A 22289-nucleotide genomic window follows, 5' to 3' on the forward strand; every position below is an offset into this window, starting at 1 on the left:
CATGTAACCCTTCACCAGCATGTATCGCTTCACCCCCTGTACCCTTCACCAACATGTATCCCTTCACCCCATGTATCCCTTCACCAACATGTAACCCTTCACCCCGTGTATCCCTTCACCAACATGTAACCCTTCACCCCCTGTATCCCTTCACCAACATGTATCCCTTCACCAGCATGTATCGCTTCACCCCCTGTACCCTTCACCAACATGTAACCTTTCACCCCATGTAACCCTTCACATCACTAAACTCTATTACTCCCATCTTCCTGTAGTCTGCTGACAATGCTGCCTGTGCTACACTGAAATCCTCAGCACTTGTTATCTCATTGAGGTTTTTTACCTGGGAGTAGGAGAAGTCTAAACCGGTGACTGAGAACATAACCTCGCCGGCACTCAGCAGGAAGTATTGTGGGATCTGCCATGCCACATGCATGCTGTTAGCTTTGACGTCTTCCACCTTGTAGGCTTTAATGATTTTATTGACATCATCCGTCTGTTTGGAAAAAATTTACATGTGAGATCAAAACAGCTGACAGCTTATGATGGGTTATTAATTGTCAAAAAATAGTAAAGACCCTTCTGCAGATTTATATGGAGGAAATGTTTAGATTTTTTAATATTATTCATTCTGCTTTTGGTGGTGGAAGGGGCTAATGATATGCAATTCCTCTGATCTCTGACACAGAACACAGCACATGTCATATCTTGTCTATATAGAAAGGGTTGCTGTGTTTTGGATATTGGCAAGCGGTCAGCAAGCAGTTCCTTGGTTTATAATTGATCATTGCGGGCGATGTAACTTCCTTATCTGTTCTCTGGCACACAGGGAGAAATAACCATATTTAATATGGAGATTAACATCTCTTGCAGAGAACTATATACTAATATAGAATATGTAGTGTTTGTTCATGCATGCCACTCGCTCATGCATGCCACTCATTCACTGGCACTAAAAGCTTCTTGGGCAGACTGGTGATTGAATAGCAATCAGCATGGTTCAGGGTGTGACTACAAACCACCCCTCCCTCCTATAGTAAGTAACTCAGTGGCAGTATATCTCCCCTCCCCCCCAGGTTCTGGGTTCTCTTCTGTGCAGATACCCACCATCACAAAGCTCCAGAAGCTTCTTGTATTTGATGTCACATGACATGAAATTTTTGTGTAGCTACCCTGCAAAACTGAAGTTAGTAGCAGGGGGCAGATACACAAAGGAAAAGACACAAACATTTGGGGAGGTATCCATCTCTGTGCTACTCTGCATAGAGAACAAAACAGAGGGGCAAGGGCTACCAGGGGAGCACCAGACCTGGGGCCTTCGCATTACAAGGGCTGCTGCCTTAGGTACAACTACTAGGGTGCCTTTACTAACACTGATTATAGCAGAATGTCAGCATTGGACATTTTGGCATATTGCTCAATTCCAACCAGATTTGTAAGTCCTAGCATATCTCCCCAGCTGTACTAAAGAATAAATACACTCTGTGGCCAAATGTTGGTGAACAGCTAATACCTTCCATATGGCTATGGCATAAAGTATATGGACTACAAAGCCAGCTCCATAAAGACATGGGGTCACCAGTTTGGTGTGGAGGAACTGAACTGTCCTGCACAGAGCCCTGACCCCCAACCCTACTGAACACCTTAGAGATGAATTTGAATGGTGATCCAGATCTTCTCCCCCAACATCAGCACCTGACCCTACCTATGGGGGCAAATTTCCACCATCAGTACCTGACCTCACAAAAGGGGGCACATTCCACCAGATCTTGGAGATCAAAATCTTGGGGAAAAACTTCCTAGAAGAGTAAAGGATGTTATGGGGGGGGGACTCCAAGTTAATGGCCACTATCTTAGTACTGGATGTCCTACAAGCTCATGTAGATGTGATGGTCAGGTGACCACAAACAGTAGCCATATAGTGTACACTGTATAATGGGCTGTTGGGTTGCTTGCCAGATAAGAAAATATTACTTACACTCTTCAGTACGACTGTGTACGCTCCTCCAAAGTCCAGTAAACCAATGTCAATGGTGTATTCATCTGTGTTGTAAGTCACCTTAAGATTTGTACTGGTGAGAAAATGAGCATCCGTAAGGGAATGAATACAGCAATTGAAGGAACATAGAAAGGAAACAAATCCATCTGCCCATCCATTCATCATCTATATTATCTTTCTCTCCTCTCTCTAGATTGGCCTGATTTAATAAAGCTTTCCGAGGCTGGAGAAGAAACACTTTCATCAATAAAGCTGGATGATCCTGCAAATCTAGAATGGATTTCATCCAGGATTCAAAACATTTACTAGCAAATAGCAAATTACTTTGAAGAAATCTATTCCAGGCTTGCTGGATCACTCAGCTTCACTGATAAAAGTGTATCATCTCCAGCCCTGAAGAGTTTTAATAAATCAGGTCCAATGAGTCAAATCTTGAAAATCTGTAATCATTTTACTCACTTCCCTCTCTTCTGTGTGAGATATTCTGATATGTTTTGTGTTACAATGTTTATTGTTTGATCACCAATCGTAATATTGGAGGCTTGTGGGAGCAAATTCAGGAATCTGCAAAAAAAAAAATGTGATTTACACAAACAATTGTGGCATTTTTTTTGTGGTCATGCACATCATATACATTCTTTTTGTCCTATAACAAATATATTCATTATTTTTTTTTACGTTTGCTCAAAACAATAATCTGTCAAAATAAAGGATCAGCTATACTGAAGATGTTTGTGTATCATTAACAAATGTCATGTTTTCATCTTCAGTATTGCTGATCTATAGCCATATACAATTGCTTTTGCGTTGTCACCCAGACACAGGGGCTTCTAATGGGGTTCTCAACAGACATCATGTAAGCTCCTTATAATGTAGTAAAGATGTAGACAGTGTAAAGTAAATAAAGTTTGTTCAAATACCAATGATGCAATTGAATCAGACTTTGCATAATGTGTGATCGATAACTGAATAGAATGTAACTTAACCCATTTACTAAGCTCAGCAAATGTTTACTACTTCTCTACTACCTTAACTTCATTACTCTACCCAGAGTTTGCACATCAAAACATTTCCTTTATATACATCATTGGCACATAATATTAGGACGTACCTGACTGCTGCTAATCCATTGGCTGGCTTTACATTGGGATCTATTATCTACAGAACAAGATGGAATTAATTAATAATATTAAACAGGATTAATATAGCGCCAACATATTATGCAGCGCAGTGCATTAAATAGGAGTTGCAAATGACAGACAGATACAGACAGTGACACAGGAGGAGGAAAGGACCCTGCCCCAAGAGCTTACAATCTAAGAGTGTTACAATGTAATTATTCAACATCAATATATATCACAGTTGTGAATATTGGGGAACCAACTATAAGTCATAAGTAGTACCCATAAATAATAACATTACACTGACAGATCAATACAAAACCTTTATAAGAAGAAATATACTGGAAGAATTTAACTAAATTCTCCCCTCACCCATCACAGACCACCCATTCGTCATAACTTACTGTTCTACAATATGTTTCATCATTCGTTACATCCATCAGTAAAGAATACGTTTTTTTCTCATTAATGTCGTATGTGCACTGCTTGTTTGCTCCAGGAATCGCCACGGTCACTTTTGTAGTGTCGGTGAAATTTAACTTTGTGTAACTTGGATCCTGCAGAGGTAAAACACAGATATCATTAGGTTTGACTGCTAAGTACTCTGCCTGGCCAAAAGTAAAAATATTTTGTTGGACCCCCTTTAGCTTTCACCACAGCACACATTCACCATGGTATGGTTTCAATAAGCCTATGTACTGTCATTACATTTTTATTCCCCAGGGTTCATTGATGGTGGGAGAGTCAGAGCTGTGTAAAGTCTTCTCCAACTCATCACAAAGATTCTCAATCGGTTTTAGATCTGGACTCTGCGGTGGCCAATCCATGTGACAAAAATATGTCTCATGCCCCCTGATCCATTCTTTCATACCTTGAGTCTTGGCATTGTCATCTTAGAATATAGCTGTGCCATCAAGGAAGAAAACGCCATGAATGGAAAAACCTGGACATTCCGTATATTCAGGAGTCAGCTGACCTCATTTGTTGAGAACATAACATTGCTGAACCCAGACCTGGCCAACTGAACCAACCCCAGATCATAACACTGACCCCCACAGGCACCCCACATTATAACAATGATGACCCCATAATTCTATCTATGTAGGGGAATCCGGACCTCCTTCATCCTGCTGGTGACCCCTCTAGTGATAGTGACCCCACAATGCTCTCTATATAGGGGAATCAGGACCTCCTTCCTCCTGCTGGTGACCTGTCTAGTGGTGGTGACCCCACAATTCTATCTATATAGGATCCAGGACCTACTTCCTCCTGCTGACAACACATTTAATATTGCATAGGTAATAGCTGAAGGCAGGTAAGACACATGGGACTTTGGCTTACATTAATTTTAATCTCCACAACAGTGGCAACAGCGAACGCCAGAGCTGCCAGGAGCATGCCGATGGTCATCTTAGCAATGGGCCTGCGGAAAGAAGGAATCATTACAGGTAAATGAGCAGCTTATAGAAACACAGTACTGGTCACTGCAATGGCCATAGATTGCAGAATCAGCTTTATTACTCACTTCAAATTGATCTTGCACAGCCTGACCAGAGGGTAGATCCCCAGATCAAACACAGGGACAAGGATGAGAATCAGAAGTGGGTTCAGGACCTGAGGAGGTAAGATAACCTTTAATGTCACATTGCTATAGTGAAAATGAAAGGATGTAAATCTGATTAAAAATGGTAATAAATGCCAATGAGCATTAAGGAAGTCCATTATTATTGAATGGGCCAACAACACAACACACCTAAAGCTAAACAAATCTCGATTGTTTTGGATGCCAAATGACAGCAGCACTTATCCTACATTACAGCAACACGGTATGAAGTCAACTGGGAGAGATTAAGTAGATTTAGAGTGGACAGATTTGTAAAAACCCTTTGTAAATGCTGTGAGGTCAGATTGAGCTTCTTATAAAAAAAACTGTTAGTGAGAATTTGCAGAGGGATGTTCCATACCAAATATAAATACCTGGTTCTAATGCTAGACATTCAATATACAACACTCCACAATGCTTGTAATAGATTAGAGATAAATATAAAGATACAGAACTCAGTCCAGGTCCTCTGCATGAGTATGCAAATAAAGTGCATTTGTTTGGCAGAGACAAACAAAACACATATCATTTATTAGTTATTTTATCCTATTTAGTTACTGTATTCTTTTATGTTTTATTATATAAACAGACTTAGTGAGTCCATAATTTAAGAAGCAAGATTCGCCTCTTCTCCTGAGAATTTTAGAGGGAGTTTTAGAGATTAGAGATGCTCAATACTCATATCTTGATTGAGGGACTGTGGAAGATTGAGACCTGTTTTTTATTAGGTTTTTGGGAACAATGATCAGGAAATGCCATTCATTATTCAATCAACATGTAAAGGAGGCAGGAGGTCTAGGATCCCAAAGCTTTGCACCTTCCAATCAATATGTTTAGGAAAATATTAATTAGGTGCAGGATCCAGCATATATCTGTAACAGAAATATACAAATATGGTGCCAATTCCATACCTGAATCTGATCTGGCTGAATAACAAATGCAGTCTGTAAATAAAATAGAAAAAAATACATTAGCATTCACAGGGGATACAAATGTTTCAATATTTTATTATCTTTTCTAAGCTGTAGGCAGAGATCTCCAAAAACAAACAGTACAATAAATTCCCAAACAAAGGTGGAAATGACTCTGGCGGTTTAGCAATGAATGTAAACACTACTTTCACAATCCCGATATGGGTACAGCTGACTGAAATGTGGAAATAAATCTTCACTTACGAAATCCGCATTCATTCTTGTAGCCTGAAGAGTCCATCGTGACCCCTGAAAGGTAACAGATATTGTTTGTTGTATGAATGCGTGGACTCCTGCCAGGATGTTAGATGTGAAATGGTCAATAAATCAATGGGAAAATCTAATCTGTGAACTGAAATGATGAGTTCGAGGACCCTAATTGTCCTCTGCTTTAACTGATGTACCAATGTAGTGCATAAGGAGATATTGTTTCTATGCTATCGGTGTGGACCCTCATCCAGAACAAGCAGGCTAGCCAAATAACAAGTAGTCTGCTGCTAACTCATTGTCCAATCACAGGTTGGGGGTGGAGAAATGACCAAGCTGTCCTGCAGAAGAGAAGGGTCAGGCCAACAGGTTGGCTGTGCTACATGGTAGAGTTTCCTTATATTTTATTTATGTAGTTGGCTAGTTTATTTATTTGAAAGGACAAATAAGATAATTGCAAATATATTTTTATATAATAATATATTTTTTGAATTTGACTCCTGTTTCCGATGGTAATTAATTTTACTGCAACTTTACTGCCAATGTTTAACTTGCTGTCCAAATATTTTACATTGCAAGTCAGCCTTTCATCTGCCCGAAATAGTTGAAAATGGAGATGATTCTGCTGACATAAACCTCTGTACAGTTATGCGGACTGGGAAATAAACCCCTTGGGGTAACTAAATGGTGCAGATTACCAATAAAATGACCTGATTATTTATGAGCATGGATTGGTTTGGTTACCCCTAGTCATGGGGCAATATCTCAATGTATTATTTAATCTAAAACTGACCTGCTATTGAAAACTTTGTGATTTGTAGGATACCCCCCACTCCAAAATTACCTGCTGGTCGAACAGAGCCCAGAACATCGGGAGGGGGATGTACAGGAACAGGACTTTGGTCACCATTTTCACTTCCGTGATCAGTTTTTTCTGAAGTTGTACAAAATAAGTGGCAGAAAAATTAAAATGAGAAAAACATGAATTACAAATTGAACAGTGATTTCAGAAGTTGTGTATCTTTGTAACAGGTTTATATAGAATTGGTGATTAATAATCTGGTGATGAGATTCTTGAACACCCATTGGCAGCACCTGGTACCTTTTGCCTATTAGAAGATTACACAGCTGAAAAGAGAAGGCTGGGCACCTTGGTTGGGTTTTTAACACTGCACTATGGACTTTGTACAACGCTGTGTAATATGTTGGCGCTATATAAATAATATTCACTATGTAGAAGGGCCAGACATCATCTGTCATTATATGGTGTCCAGTATCCGGGGGGGACCTAGTTCAGCTGTCCAACTTTAAAAAGGTGACCATGACTCAAAATTCCAAGGGTTACACCCTCCTTGTATTGAAGGACCTGAATGTGCACCTTGCTGGTTGATTGAAAACAACCCCAGTGTGTTTCTTGGATATGCATCCCCTTCATCAGGGTTGAATACCAATTAGTAGTATGAAGAATGAAAAAATCAAGTCGGATCAAATCTAGTCAGATCAGTCAAGAAATCTGTGTAACTTAGAACCTAAAAATTTGGATTTTCTTTTCAAATTATGTTTAAAAAATTACTAGAAATGGTTTCCTTAGCCAATTTTAGGAACTTTTGACAGCATGGGGGGAGTTTGAATCCATATTTCTGTTCACCTCTGACTGTTGCATAATTTTTAAAGAACAATGGGAAAATCCTGTGAATAATTGGAACTAAATGCTGTGATTGCACTTAGCCAGGAGTCACACTGTTCCATGGAACTGAATAAAGGCAAATGGAACCTGGGATACTTGTGCACCTTCGTTTCTAGTTTTTGGCTGCAGTCCTTTGGTATAGATGGAGACAGGTGTGCAGATTGACCCTTTAACCTCCAATTGGAACTCTCTGCCTACCACTGCACACAAGGCTTAATACATTGACTATTGAATATTGGGCTACCCTTCCTCCTTCCTGTTCCCCTTTTTTCACATTAAAAGATGGGATTACTTGCTTGGTGTCAGCCTTGTCTTAAATCTGTATCCTTTATTGCTGTCTGTTTCTGTAATAATAATGGAGTATGGCCTGCAGCCCCAGGAACGTGACTTTGTTGGGGACACTCGTTGTGCTCACATCTGCCATGATCTATTAAATGCCATGAAGCAGAGAAGAGAGGCTGAGATAACCTATCAGCAAAACGTAAGGATGAATGTTCACACTTACCGAGTAATTCTCAGAGGCCCAGTCCAGCCAGTGCGCCCGCTTGGGGAATTGCTTGGAGCGATGTCTCCAGCGGTTCTTGAGGGCAAACTAAGAACAAAAAAAACACAAACATTGAGAAGATTTGGATTCCTCCATGCCAGGGATAGAAAAATAAAACGCAAAAACAGTCCAAATTATGGGGAGCAATCCAAGACCCAGGGGTATTTTGTTCAGTGTCATTAAAGAGATACAGTTATGTGACATTTTTACAACAATTCCCATCATTTTTTATCTAGCAGTCTAAAGACTGTCCTCCTGATTGGCATATAACTAGGGAGTCTGTGGGTGAGACCTTTGTGATGATTTTTATATTTTGTACAAAGTAAATATCACTTTGGGTGGAATGACCCCGTTGTCACACTTACTCCGATGCACTTGAAGACTTTGCCCAAGGTGTTTCCTTGCGGCGGGTTCTTCTTGTACATCCCACTACCTCCGACAAACACAACTGGAGGAGAAAAAAGAAAGTACATTGTCAGACATCCTGTACAAAGTGCTCAATGTGTCCTTACATGACCTGATGTTCCTTCGTCTGCATTCCTGTCTACATGAAGGGAATCATTCACAAATAGCCTGGCACATACACAGTGCTTTCATCAGATATGAGGGGGTCAGCTCTGCACACCAGGGACACAGGGGCCCCAGGGCCAAACTCAGAATAAAAAAAAAACTCTCTGTGATTTATTCATGAAGCAAACTGACTGATTTGGTGGAAAGAGAGAAACAGAGAAATGTCTCTACAAGCTCTGTCTGTCTCGTTTCCTGAACTCGGGGACAGAGAAAACGATGTAAAGGTGATCACACACGCGTATCAATATGATTATTCATCAGATCATTTGACATGGCTACAATGGTCAAACTGAAAAAGAATCATGAACTACAGACTAAGGTTGTATACAGTATGCACGACAGATAATCATCACCGAAGATGAACGGTCGTGCTCGTCCTTGGGTGAACATCTGATGTGTACAGGGGTCACCTGACGTCATTTATATATCAATTAAGCCATGGTGGAATTGTATTGATCATTTCTGAATGATAAATATCTTCAAACAACCAATCATAATGACGGCTGATTCAGTAATATCTTTTAATAGATTTTTACAATAGAACTGATACGTATGTGTTTCATCTTTCAATACTTTAATTGATGATGTATTGCATGTTTGTGATCGATCAATCTTGATCAATCACATGCTGATCACAAGCTGCATGGTCTGTGTCTGTCTGTCTCATTTATGATCCCAGGGACAGAGGAGACGGTGCAATGTCTGTCTGTCCGCTATGATCTGTCCATGTGATGTTGGCTTCAGTAGCACTACTGTGCAACCCCGGAGGGGGGTCAACCGCACATCCCAACATCTAGGTTTTTATTGCTGTAATTTGATAGTGTCCGACTCGCAAGGGTTAAATTATATTAATCCTACACACAGGCACACAGACAAAACACAGATGCCAATGTCTGAAGCTGTATACACACATCAGATAATCACCGCTCGAGATGAATGGCTGTGCTAATCTCTAAAATCTGCCGTGTACAGTGGTCCCTAACAGTCCTATGGAGGAGAACACAGCGGGGGGCTGCTCGCTTATCCTGTCCCCTCCTCCATAGAACAGAATAGAGATCTGTGTACAGTTCTTGTTCATTCATCGGACACTGGAAACTATCACAAATTATCATTTCCAGCGACAATCATCCATTGGACATCTGTACACAGCTTGAGAATCCTGCAGCCCATTGTGGACAACACACAACCTATTAAATTTTATTTATTGGTTACAATGTTTGATTTTATCATTTTACAGGTTCATTCTTGACATTTTGTTCTCTTTCATTGCACAATATTTGGAGCTTTCAAAATAAAAAACCTCCAATAAAACCGGTTACTTACTCAGCGCAACAAACATCAATGCAGCCGGAACGCCAAACGCCAAGGCGTAGCAATCCATCCCGAAGCACTTGACATCTCCTGTGAGACAGAAAGGTGACGTGAGAGGCTGCGGTGGCTTTAATGCAATGAGAATTATAAAGGGGATTTCAAGGTGAATCTGCAATCTTCCTATCCCTGGACCCCGAGCACACTGATCTGGGGGTTTATAATGTTTGCTGCATAGTGTTTAAGGGACGATTGTCAGTGTGAGTTAGGACTTCAGTATAAATCATTATTTGCAGGGGGTCAGATGTGCGATAAATATGCACTTAAAGGCCGCAATGCATCTTCAAGTTTTAGATCAAAGCAAAATCACAGCATGCATAACGCTTAGTACTTCTGAGCTCTATGCTTTGCATTATAGGGCAATGCATTACTGTTTCATAAAACTCTGCTGCATGCATCTTTTTGTTTGAACACACATTATAATATAATCCATGGAATAGCATTAATAATGCAATATGTCTTTTTTTAAATAGCTCATTTAAGAAAGTAAAAAGGAAGAAAATGTATGCAAAACATAAAAACATTATTTTAACATCTGAACATTTTATTGCAATGCATCAAAAATGCACTTGAGGAATTTGTGAGTGCATTTGGTAATGCCAAGCCATGAAAAGATTATAAAATAAAAAAAAAAAAATCTATAATTTGTTACCTAAAACAGGGCAAATTATAAAACACAATCAAGGCTGGTGAATGCGACATTGGCTGCACTTTAAATACATAAAAATATTGGTGAAAAATCCAACCATTGAAAAACTCAATGCAGATTCTGGGCCAATGGAAGAAGATGTAATGGGTGAATGTGCTGATAAGTATTCGACCCAGAAAAAAAAATTGGCAATGTTTTCTGAGCCAATCTTTCGCTGCTTTAAAATTTTGCCCCTATGTGTAATATCAGATGAAGAGGACCTGCCACGGGTGGGGCAGTTTAAACTGACCTCTAAGTATTGGTGTCACAAAAGTGGAGATGAGACTGCCGGCATTGATGGACATATAGAAGATGGAGAAGAATTTCCCTCTCTCTTTTACCTACATAAGCAAAAAAAGAGCAAATTATTGATTCATTGTGTGCACTATATCATCTATTGTACAGCGCCATGGAAGATGATAGCGATATATAAACTATTACTACTAAGAATAAACTATTTAACCAACCACAGATCCTAACAGGTTCAATTTACAAGGCTTTTGCTAACCTGAAGCATATTTGTGCATTCCCATACAGGTCTATATGAATGTAAAACCAGCTTGAAGCAGGCTAAGTGCAGGTCAACTGCAGGTCAAATGCACGACTGCATTCTGAATATGAATGATTTTAAACTGATATAATTGACAGACTGCTTGTGAATTGAGCCCAACATGCAGTTGATTGACTATAGCAACCCTATAAACCAAGCTGCCATGGACTTTTATCATCTTTAAATCTAATATCTTACATGTTCCTCATCGAATTGATCACCACCGAAGGCCGACACGCAGGGTTTGATACCGCCGGTTCCAAAGGCAATAGCGACCAGACCAACTATGGAGAGAGCCCTGAGAAATAGGCAGAGACGGAGGATTATGTACAACCGGTTTACTTATCTGCCCCTCATCTTCTGTATACATCAGTCAAAGAGAAACCCAGGGGTTTGTCTATGTGAGCAGATTTTTCCATATTTATCATGGGGTGTCATACTTACACGTGCACCTCTGTGCCTCCCACATCTGGAATGGCCCCCACGGATTTGATTACATGACCAACCACGTACAAAATGGAAAGCCAAAAGATGGTGCTGTAGGGAAAGAGAAATGTCAATCATTATATGCATTGAATTGTAATCACAAATATGAATTGCAACAAGAAACACCAAACATTACTTATAGGCACTGATAGACAATTCACCTGCTGGATCATGAACAGAGGGGGCGCTCTACATCTTTTCTAACTCTGGCCTCTCTTGAGGAAGAAATAGTGCCCCCTCTCCTAGGCAATAAAAGGCAGAGATGTTTACATGTTTGGTGACAACAAATTACACTACTTCATGCAATAGTGGATGGTATTTAGAAATGAGGTTCAAGTTGGGTGCTTCCATGGGCCAGAGGTGATCAAAACATATTAGTCTTGGTGAATATATATGCAGATTCACACATCTATAATACATTAAATGACCTTTGACCCATGAATGATAGGTTAAGTGGGACCATTAGAGTTTTTAAGTATGCCTGCCCCCCCCCCCCCACACACACACACTGCAAAAAGGGGTACACAGGGCGGCCAAAGTGTCAGTGTATGGAAGCTGGCAGACTCTACTTTCATTGGGTTTCCTAGTTCTTTGGCTCTTTGACCCCCCTCCCCTTTTCATTCCCATAGATACCCCTAGGAGAAAAAACTTTGGTCTCTGAATATTATTGTCCCACCACTGGTCAGTTTTACACTGCCGTATCTCTGCACAATTTAAATTCTTGTTTTAAAAGAATTTCCTGACTGGTATGTTCCGCCCATGACTGGGAAGTAGCTGATTGTACAATATTGTATTCATTGTGATAGAACGTCATGTAACTCACTTGAATTTTCCCAGCCAGGCATCAGCGATGGGGGCTCCAATGATAGGGGTGAAGTAGCACAGCCCGGAGAATGCGTGGTAGACGGTGGTGGAGAGATTCTCGCTCCAGTGCAGGTAGTTCAGGAAGTAGAGGGTCAGGACAGCTGCAAATCGAGACAATTCTTTTTAATATCTCATCATTTACTACTTCAGGTAGACTGCTAAATACAAAACTAAAACATGACTGGTTGATTTGTGCCTTGCTGCATTGTCATTGTTAAGTGTCTGAAACATATCAGACTGAGCACAACCTGCAAATCAGCCGTTGTTGTATCACTTATTATATAACAATTGATTTCCCTTATTCTTGGGGTGCGGCCATGATGGTAAAATTTAATTTCATATGTTTTGGACTTCAAAAACGTTTTTAATACTATAAACTTTTTTTTCTGTTTTTTGGTATTCTGCAGCTCCAATTGTCTTTTACAGATTTTTCGTGTCCTGTGGAAATTCTCCAAATGGAATATTTCCGCCTGGCTGCCATATAACAGAGACTGGAGCAGACACGGCATCAAATCTGGGGATAGGGGGAGGGCTGCGTTCTGTTCTTGATATGGATTTCATGTCTCAGCCCGTCCAGCGCTGAGACCCCCAGAGAGGAGAAAATCATTGTGTGACCCCATACACAGCAGACGAGGAATCTGCAATTGTACAGAGAATATTCATCACAATATAACTACTACCCCCATCAGATCTCACTACTCCTCCCTAATCAGAACACAGAATTCTGCATTTTATTAGGAGCTGTAATGTCCTCTAGGATTTTATAGCACAAATCTCTTTCTTTATGAGGAGATGACAGGTTTGCTTTAAACTGAGCTGGTGCAGCTGTCGTCTCCAGAATGGTGAACATCATACCAGATATCATTGCTATTGCTTTTTATTCAATGCATGAGCCAAATTAAGGTGAAAGTCGACCTCAAAAATTATGTTTTAGGCTTTGGGTGATGCTGGAGGGGGGTATCCCCAACACTAACTGTACAAAAGAATTCTGCATGCTTGTAGGCAGCCTGTGTGTAACTGACTGAACTCTGTCTGCCTTAAATCTGAACTCCAGGCAAACAAATGCACATTAACCATAATATCATTATATTTAGTCTATTATATATATATTATATATATATATATATATATATATATGATATTTGCTTTGATAGTAGAGTTTTATTACCAGTGTTATCTTATCTTCAAGTGGGTCTATAAGTATTAAAAAAATGTAATTATTATCTTTCCTCTTTTGATATGAATGTGACAAGTGACATTGGGTGAATGTTAAATGCTGAAAGCATGTTAAGTACTCCTGTCTCTTCCTATTGGCCATGACAGATCATGTGATCTTCTATCTTTTACCCTTTTTACATTGTTGTAATATTGCTTCTGCTCGAAGCAGTTTCTCTGGAGAAGACAAATAATTAGATTGTTGTTTTTTTCTTTTTTAATTTAGCAGAAAGAGAAGAAAAATAGGCCTGCAATGTTTTTTGATGGTCTTATTAACATTTGTTGGCGTTGCATCCGTCAGCACCGTTCACTCATCACATCTCGCATTCCGATGAAGTTTGTTTCACAAATTAATTTCTATCGATTCCTCTGACTGCAGGCAAATCATTCCAATTCCTGTTAGTGCAAAGTGCCCCGTGTGACTCTATTTGTGTTGGCGAGTCGGTGGAGTTCAATAGACGGAGATAATTGTCCGCTGAGTTTAGCGATGCTTTGCCTTACTGCATATCGCATGCATTGCATCATCGCATTATCGCAATATTTTTTGTATGGCTTCAGAACCCTGCAAGTTATTTATAGGGTTCGTCCAACCCTAGAGGACGAAGTCTGCTGTCATTGTATTGAGAGTCCCCCACCTTCCTGACTCTGGTTTTACACATTTTGGGTGTCCATGTCCTTATTACTATCATTAAACGGTATTTATATAGCGCCAACATATTACACAGCGCGTAAATGGGGCATGCAAATGACAGACTGATACAGACCGTGACACAGGAGGAGGAGAGGACCCTGCCCCGAATAGGTCCTTCCTCCTGCTGGAGACCCCTCTAGCGATGACCCCAAAATTATACCTATATAGAGAAATCAGGACCTCCTTCCTCCTGCTGGTGACCCCTCCAGTGATGGTGACCCCACAGATCTATCTATGTAGAGGAATCAGGACCTCCTTCCTCCTGCTGGTGACCCCTCTAGTGATGGTGACCCCACAGATCTATCTACGTAGAGGAATCAGGACCTCCTTCCTCCTGCTGGACACCCCTCTAGTGATGGTGACCCCACATTTCTATCCATAATAGGAATCAGGGCCTCCTTGCTCTTGCTGGTGACCCCTCAAGTGATGGTGACCCCACAATTCTATCTATTTTGCAGAATCAGGACCACCTTTCTCCTGCTGGTGACCCCACCTTGTGTTCTCCTTGTATTCTCAGTTCTCCTGTTGTATCCTGTATTGTAGGTGTGCAGAGATAACAAATCACAGAGAGCTCTGAATCTTCCACCACCCAATAAAATATTAGTTTTCTTCATACTGCCCCCAGGCTCCTACCACATACTCCTTGTTACCTATGTGCCTCAGTAAGGAACAAATATCACCCGCACTTCAAAAAGTTAAATCACCAGTTATAGGGGTGTATTTCAAAGGACCACTGTACCTGTGCTCCAAGATATTCCCCCCTACTCCAGAGTGCAGCCCACCTAGTCTTAAATCTACCCCTGTTCCTTTCCCTGTACCCACCTTTCACTAGAGGTGCACAGCCTTTCTTCCAAGAGTGCCCTCATTAGGTTCTCCCTATCCCGTGCATGGGAAGCCCTATTTATTGGTATGGACTGAACTAATGGGGGTATCGTGGTGTAGGAAATATTTGGGTCAAATCTCTCCATGGATTAAATGGTTGTCACTTAAACAGATATCAGCCACAGAGGTCAAGGCTGCAAAGCAGAAGGTACTGAGTGGAACATAGCTGAGTTCAGAATGTTGGACCATATAAACGGCCATCAAGGAAAAGACGCATTAAATGGAATCCAACCGTTATGAAATCGGTTGAATTTTCTTGATTACTAAGCATTGTACCTGTCTGCTGCAGTGTATTGATAACCATCTGCCTGCTATTTATCTGTTTATCTCATTTATTTCAGTGGAGATTGTCATCCAGCAGCTACACCCAGCCCCATTTATGGCCAATAAAAGCTTAAATGATTTCCAAGGTCAGGGCTAATTGAGGCTTTTATGACATTACCCCGAAACTTTGACCTGCTTCCATCTGTACATCCATGGTGCAAAAATTAGCAATATGATCTGGGTTGTGTTATCAGTGGCTGCACTCACCTTTCATTCCATAGAAAGAGAATCTCTCGCAAAACTCGTTGACGATGATAAACAAAATACTCAGCGGGTAGTTGGTTCCACATATTCGCTGCAGGAGAGAACACAAAATATGTGAATGGCTCCATAGAGTCCCTAGAACATTGCCAAATAAATATTTAAATATATGTCTGAAGGTGCAGGAACTGGGTCTGATCTGAGGGTGCAAGAATCTAGTCTGATCTAATGTCTGAAGGTGCAATACCTGGGTCTGATCTGAGGTCTGAAATTGCAGGAACTGGGTCTGATCTGAGGGTGCAGGAACTGGGGCAGATCTGAGGTCTGAAGGTGCAGTAACTGGGTCTGATCTGAGGTCCGAAGGTTCAGAAACTGGGTCTGATCTGAGGGTGCAGGAACTGGGTCTGATCTCAGGGTGCAGGAACTGGGTCTGATCTGATGTCTGAAGGTGCAGTAACTGGGGCTGATCTGAGGTCTGAAGGTGCAGAAACTGGGTCTGATCTGAGGTCCGAAGGTTCAGTAACTGGATCTGATTTGAGGTCTGAAGGTGCAGAAACTGGGTAAAATCTGAGGGTGCAGGAATTGGGTCTGATCTGAGGTCTGAAGGTGCAGTAACTGGGGCTGATCTGAGGTCTGAAGGTGCCGTAACTGGGGCTAATCTGAGGTCTGAAGGTGCAGAAACTGGGTCCGATCTGAGGTCTGAAGGTTCAGGAACTGGATCTGATCTGAGGGTTCAGGAATTGGGTCTGATCTAAGGTCTGAGGGTGCAGTAACTGGGGCTGATCTGAGGGTGCAGGAACTGGGTCTGATCTTCTGAAGGTGCAGTAACTGGGGCCGATCTGAGGTCTGAAGGTGCAGGAACTGGTCTGATCTTATGTCTAAAAGTGCAGGATTAGGAGTCTTTGGTCTGAAGGTGCAGACTATATGATTATAGGTCACCATTGTTCACGTTCATGTCATTTTATGTTTTCTAATTCTTGAAATTTGACACTTGGTTTTACATAGTATAACAGATGCAGTGGATTAGACCTTTCTATTGTAATAAATACAGTGGAGCACTATTCTATATGTATTTACCAGCTTTACTAATATACTTTGTATAATTCATACCAGCCATTCCCATCCCCTCCAGACGTTCCTTGGGGTACCTTGAGCTGTGGCTGATGATCTCCCATTTGATGAGGTCTGAATGGTACTGGAACAATTGGAGGAGTCACTGGAATGATTCCAATGCTCTCTTTGGTTTTCTGTAATGATGTCATTCCGACTTTAAACTAGGCATCTTCACTCTTACCACTAGTGCAAGGTGCATTTTCCTACTGACTCCCAATACATTTATATGTATAAATATTTATATTTTTTAGCTGGAATTCCCTGAAACCTGAAAATTATTTCAAAGGTTTCTCTGGGGTTAAAAGATTAAGAAATGCTGTTTGTAGTGATAAATACAGTGGAGCATGACTCTCCCTAGTACCAAATATGTTGGAGCAGGACTCTCCCTAGTACCGAATATGGTGGAGCAGGACAGTCCCTGGTACTGATTATGGTGGAGCAGGACTCTTCCTGGTACTGAACATGAATATGGTGGAGCAGGACAGTCCCTGGTACTGATTATGGTGGAGCAGGACTCTTCCTGGTACTGAACATGGTGGAGCAGGGCTCTCCCTAGTACCGAATATGGTGGAGCAGGACAGTCCCTGGTACTGAATATGGTGGAGCAGTAATGTCCCTGGTACTGATTATGGTGGAGCAGGACTCTTCTTGGTACTGAACATGGAGGAGCAGGATTCTCCATAGTACTGCTTATGGTGGAGCAGGACTCTTCCTGGTACTGAAAATGGTGGAGCAGGACCCTACATAGTAATAAAAACCATACAGGACTCTCAGGAGTAACAGGCATAGTGGAGCAGGAGTTGCTGTATTGGGTTAAGCTGTACTCAGTGTAATCACTCTGCATGTTTGTTGCCAGAATCTGTTGTGAAATAATAGCGAGGCAGAAAAACATTATATCCGATCTTACATGAACCTAGGCTGATGTCCCTCTCCGGCTCAGAACTTCGCGCATTTGGATGACAGCCCCTGTACCCCGGTGAGTTCTTGGTCAGAAAATGGTTAAGTGGCTGCAGGACAACTTACCGGCACTTTCTTGGTTGGCGATGACTCTCTGCTGAAAAACCTCTTGATCCCCGACCCTGTGGAGGACAGAATATACTGGTCACGTATGAGGCCTGACATGATGCCAGAGTCCTGGAGTTTCTGTGTCCTCTTATTCCAGCCTCTCCTTCCCTCCCATTCTCACTGGGTGCAGCTCACCTCCCAAGTCCTCTGCAATTAACTCAAACTTTTCTGACACTATAATCATGCGGGGACACCATGCAAACCTCCAAATGGAACAGCCTGCACACTGCAGGGAAACCCCTACTGGAAGGCTGCACCTAAAAGTTTCCAGATTTTAACCACCATTCAAGAAACAATGAGTTTACAGATACAAGAGATGGAAAAACAACTTAAATGCTGAATTCCTGGCAAAAAGATGCACAGATGAAATACCTGCTAAAATATTGGTGTTAGTGTCCACTCATTCCTGAGATTTACACAGATTTGCCACAATGCACTGCCCAATCTGGCAAGGGAGGAGACCATATTACTTCTTAGCTGAAGTTTACTAACACTTACAAATCTTGTCCTTTACTGCTTCTTCCTCTCACACTCCAGCCCTGCTGTATGAACACTGCAAGAGGCTGATAGCAAATTATATGCATTCATTCTGCTTACTATTTAAAACATATATTCCATGTGTTAATATTTGTATTTTTATCTGCTTGATCATCAGAGTATATGATTCATTGGTGTGGCACCGCTATAGTACTGTCACCATCCCGGATGTACTACCTGGCATCTGGACAGAATTGAAAGGCTTCTGGCAGATAACTCACTTTGTTTATTTCATGTTGTACATGTTGCTGCTTGTGCTGCTTGAATGGTGTTCGGCTATAAGGAGTCTGTGAAATGTCTATGGGCAGCTGCACCACAATTCACACACAAACACATATTACTCTATGCAGCTTCATAGGAAAAAAGTGCAAACTGCACCTCATATTGCTGATAGTAGCTGATGAACAAGAAAACATTTTCAGCATTACAGTACAAGTTCAGATTATTGTCACTAACTAGTTCTAGTTATACTATGACTGGGATGAATCACCGTTCACCCAATATCTGTTCTGTTTCTTTCTGGATGGGGTGGTCCATTACTCCCTCACCGTATCCCTACTGCCACCTGTGGGATCTCCTTCCATATCCAGGTTGTTGAGTCTGAAATGTCCAATATTTATATGGAGCATCTACCAGGGGCAGGGACAACGGTATTATGATCCATCATTATTGTGTCATGAAGACACCATGGACGTTTATGAAGAATGCTCTAGAAAATGAGACTGAGAGGTTCAGCTCTGCTGGTCAGAAGTTCTCCCCACTGGGTTCACAAACAGCAATAAAGATCCAATCCAGTCCAAAGTTAAAGAAATTGTCCTTGGCAGAGTTCTACCTTCTACAGAGTTGGAGCTGCTTGTGCTGGCAGATGGCTGCTCCCGGTTGTGTGAAGTCCTCTACATAAACCCCAATCTTTTCCCTAGACACAAGGAATACCTGGGGTCATTGCTATGGGAAAGTGGGAGCAAATCGGTCACATGGACTGATAATGATAAGACCGCTGTGATGGAGACCCCCACCCATCTGCTGCTACTATGCATCTGCTGCCATGCTTATTGTAACACAGGGATGTTGACTTCAATATCCAATATTCTGCAATCAAATTTTTAAACTAAGTGCAGTAAATCTGCCTTCCAGCCTTATCCTTAATAAATCTGCCACCAGCCTTGCCCTCCCAGCCTCCCCATCATTAAATCTGCCACCAGCCTTACCATCATTAAATCTGCCCTCCCAGCCTTCCCATCATTAAATCTGCCCTCCCAGTCCCCCCATCATTAAATCTGCCCTCCCAGTCCCCCCATCATTAAATCTGCCCTCACAGCCATCCCATCAATAAATCTGCCCTCCCAGCCTTCCCATCATTAAATCTGCCCTCCCAGCCTCTCCTTTGTCTTGCACAGTTGTACCGGCTCCTCTCCTGGACTAAATTTATTTACACTGATTTCCCTGCACACTGCAAGCCTCTCATGATGTGCACCAGAAGCTGCGGGACATCCAGGGTAATATTGCCTCTCCCTCCCCAGTCTGACTGTCCCTGGCCCCATCCCTTTCATTTACTGGAGCATAACATGTGGGTGCTACCTGAGATGGTAAAATTTATGGAAATACATACAGCCTGCCTAGGAACGCCCACTACTCCAGCCTGATATTCACCAGTCTTAGAATTCTGATGTTTGTATACCTCCTCCCAAGGGCCACATGTTGCTAGCATCCGGGTGGGAGCCCTAGGGAGGAGCACCAAGGCAGGGTGCTGTGATAGTATCAGAAAGCTATGTACAGCACCCTGCCAGGGTTCACATTGATAGTGAGGGAAGTGGGAACCAGTGAAGGTGAAATACAAGCAGAATATTCTTCAGTTTTACGCCCAAAACACAAACAACTGAGAATGGACATTATATCCTGGAGCCCAGCTACTTCTGAGCAGTGGAGGGATGAATCCTATTCCATGGTATCAGTGCCGCTTGCTCTTTCAATTGTGTTCTATATTATCTGTGTAATAATAATAATGACTGTAATACGTTCCGATGACAATATTTTGATTTTCACGGATTGTTTTCCACGTTTTGTTCTGTCTCCAGTTTGTTCCATATTTCTTTGGCGGTGATTGCTGAGAGGAGGGATAAGAGGAGCTTTGTAATAATCCGCAGATAAATTAGTAATTGTTCTCCTCTATGAAGTATTATCAGCTGAAAGCCACATGGTGAGCTCAAGCTTTGCAAGATGCAGAAATTACTAAAATGGCTTTTATTGGGAACAGCTGAGAGCCCTCCAGCAATTATTGGTTTACTGGAGTCGGTGACACACTGACCACACACTGATCTGGGCACTGATTCATTAAAGGCTTTCTAAAGTTTGGATCCAGACATGCCCCGCCCCCTGCTGGGAGGAATCCCCATAATTTGCATATTAACACCCCAACAATAGGGCCCCTGGATGCTAAACAGAATTTAAGTAGATGAGTCAAAATAATTCTGCCTGTGTGGCATATTATGTGTTGCAATTTATTCAGCTCTGCCACATGGAGGTCCCCAATCAATGACCTGGATTATCTTTATTACAATTAGCCAATAAAGTTTGGTCACCTTCCCGCCCCCAGCCTGTGATTGGATTGTGGATGCACAGCAGCAGGCTGACCAGTCCATCCCTTTGCTCTCCCCCTAGTCAGTGTTCCTTGTCAGCACATGTGAATGCAGAGTGCCTGATTGGCTCCAAGTGCTGCACCACCTTTACAGTCTAAGCTGCAATGTACAGAGACTGCAATCAAAATGTGGCCACCTAGCTTGTTTGTATTTAAATGAACATTTCATGCTTCTGTATAAGTAAATAAAGTGTTTGTTTTTAAATTTCTGTCCAGGGTTCAGCTTTAAGAATTCGGTGAATGTTTACAGGAGGGCAGGGCTTTCCCTACAGGTAATTATATACAACAGGGTCATTATGCCATACTAATCCTGCAATTATTGAAAGCAGATTGGAATGCCAGGCTTCCATAATAAATTCAAAAGCCGAACTGCAAGAAGCTTCGGAGTCAGAATCAGCTGACTGAGCAACTAAAGGTAAATCTGTTCCACTGCGTAAACCTTAAATATTGAGTTCATGGTGATCCTCTTTAAAGAGCCACTCCACATATAAACCACCCTAAATAAATGAACACTGCCAGCTGCTCATATGATCACATCTGTATAATGGAGATATCTGACACCTATGTTTGACTTCTGTTTATTCTGCTATTTGAATTGTTGTATGAGTACAGTCCTATCATACTCTATCCAGAAGAGCTGACACTCTAATGTTTCCCAACAGTCGCACATCATTATTATACATTTGTATAGCTCTGACATATACTGTAGTGCTGTACAGAGAACACTGAGTCCCATCAGTCTCCACATCAAAAGAGCCTACATTCTAATGCCCCACTGAATAAACAGGAGTTACATATTCAGTGGTTGTCCAACAGCCAAAGAGGAGTGGGAGAATAGGGATCACTTATACTCCACTCTACTTGGTTTCTAGCTGCATGTCTGCAGTCTCTTACCCTCTCCTGTACCATGTCTGCATTCTCTGACCTTCTCCTGTAACATGTCTGCGGTCTCTTACCCTCTCCTGTAC

General features: G+C 41.6%; 1 protein-coding gene across 1 annotated transcript in view; it reads right to left on the reverse strand.

The window, feature by feature from the left end:
- The window catches only part of SLC15A2 (solute carrier family 15 member 2), a 21123-nt gene extending 2880 nt beyond the window's left edge, over positions 1 to 18243 (reverse strand). Inside the window, exons 1-19 of the mRNA XM_072419075.1 lie at positions 18108 to 18243; positions 15978 to 16065; positions 12618 to 12759; positions 11753 to 11845; positions 11507 to 11606; positions 11009 to 11099; positions 10026 to 10103; positions 8498 to 8580; positions 8094 to 8180; positions 6746 to 6835; positions 5899 to 5943; positions 5635 to 5667; positions 4646 to 4734; positions 4462 to 4543; positions 3525 to 3767; positions 3111 to 3157; positions 2459 to 2563; positions 1979 to 2072; positions 344 to 496 (exon numbers count right to left, since the gene is read on the reverse strand). Coding sequence (XP_072275176.1) covers positions 344 to 496; positions 1979 to 2072; positions 2459 to 2563; positions 3111 to 3157; positions 3525 to 3767; positions 4462 to 4543; positions 4646 to 4734; positions 5635 to 5667; positions 5899 to 5943; positions 6746 to 6835; positions 8094 to 8180; positions 8498 to 8580; positions 10026 to 10103; positions 11009 to 11099; positions 11507 to 11606; positions 11753 to 11845; positions 12618 to 12759; positions 15978 to 16065; positions 18108 to 18206 — 1842 coding nt within the window. The 5' untranslated portion in view covers positions 18207 to 18243. The remainder of the gene's footprint in view (positions 1 to 343; positions 497 to 1978; positions 2073 to 2458; positions 2564 to 3110; positions 3158 to 3524; positions 3768 to 4461; positions 4544 to 4645; positions 4735 to 5634; positions 5668 to 5898; positions 5944 to 6745; positions 6836 to 8093; positions 8181 to 8497; positions 8581 to 10025; positions 10104 to 11008; positions 11100 to 11506; positions 11607 to 11752; positions 11846 to 12617; positions 12760 to 15977; positions 16066 to 18107) is intronic.
- Between the last annotated feature and the right edge of the window lie 4046 nt (positions 18244 to 22289).

Source organism: Pyxicephalus adspersus, chromosome 7 (assembly GCF_032062135.1).
Source record: "Pyxicephalus adspersus chromosome 7, UCB_Pads_2.0, whole genome shotgun sequence".
Lineage (NCBI taxonomy): Eukaryota > Metazoa > Chordata > Amphibia > Anura > Pyxicephalidae > Pyxicephalus > Pyxicephalus adspersus.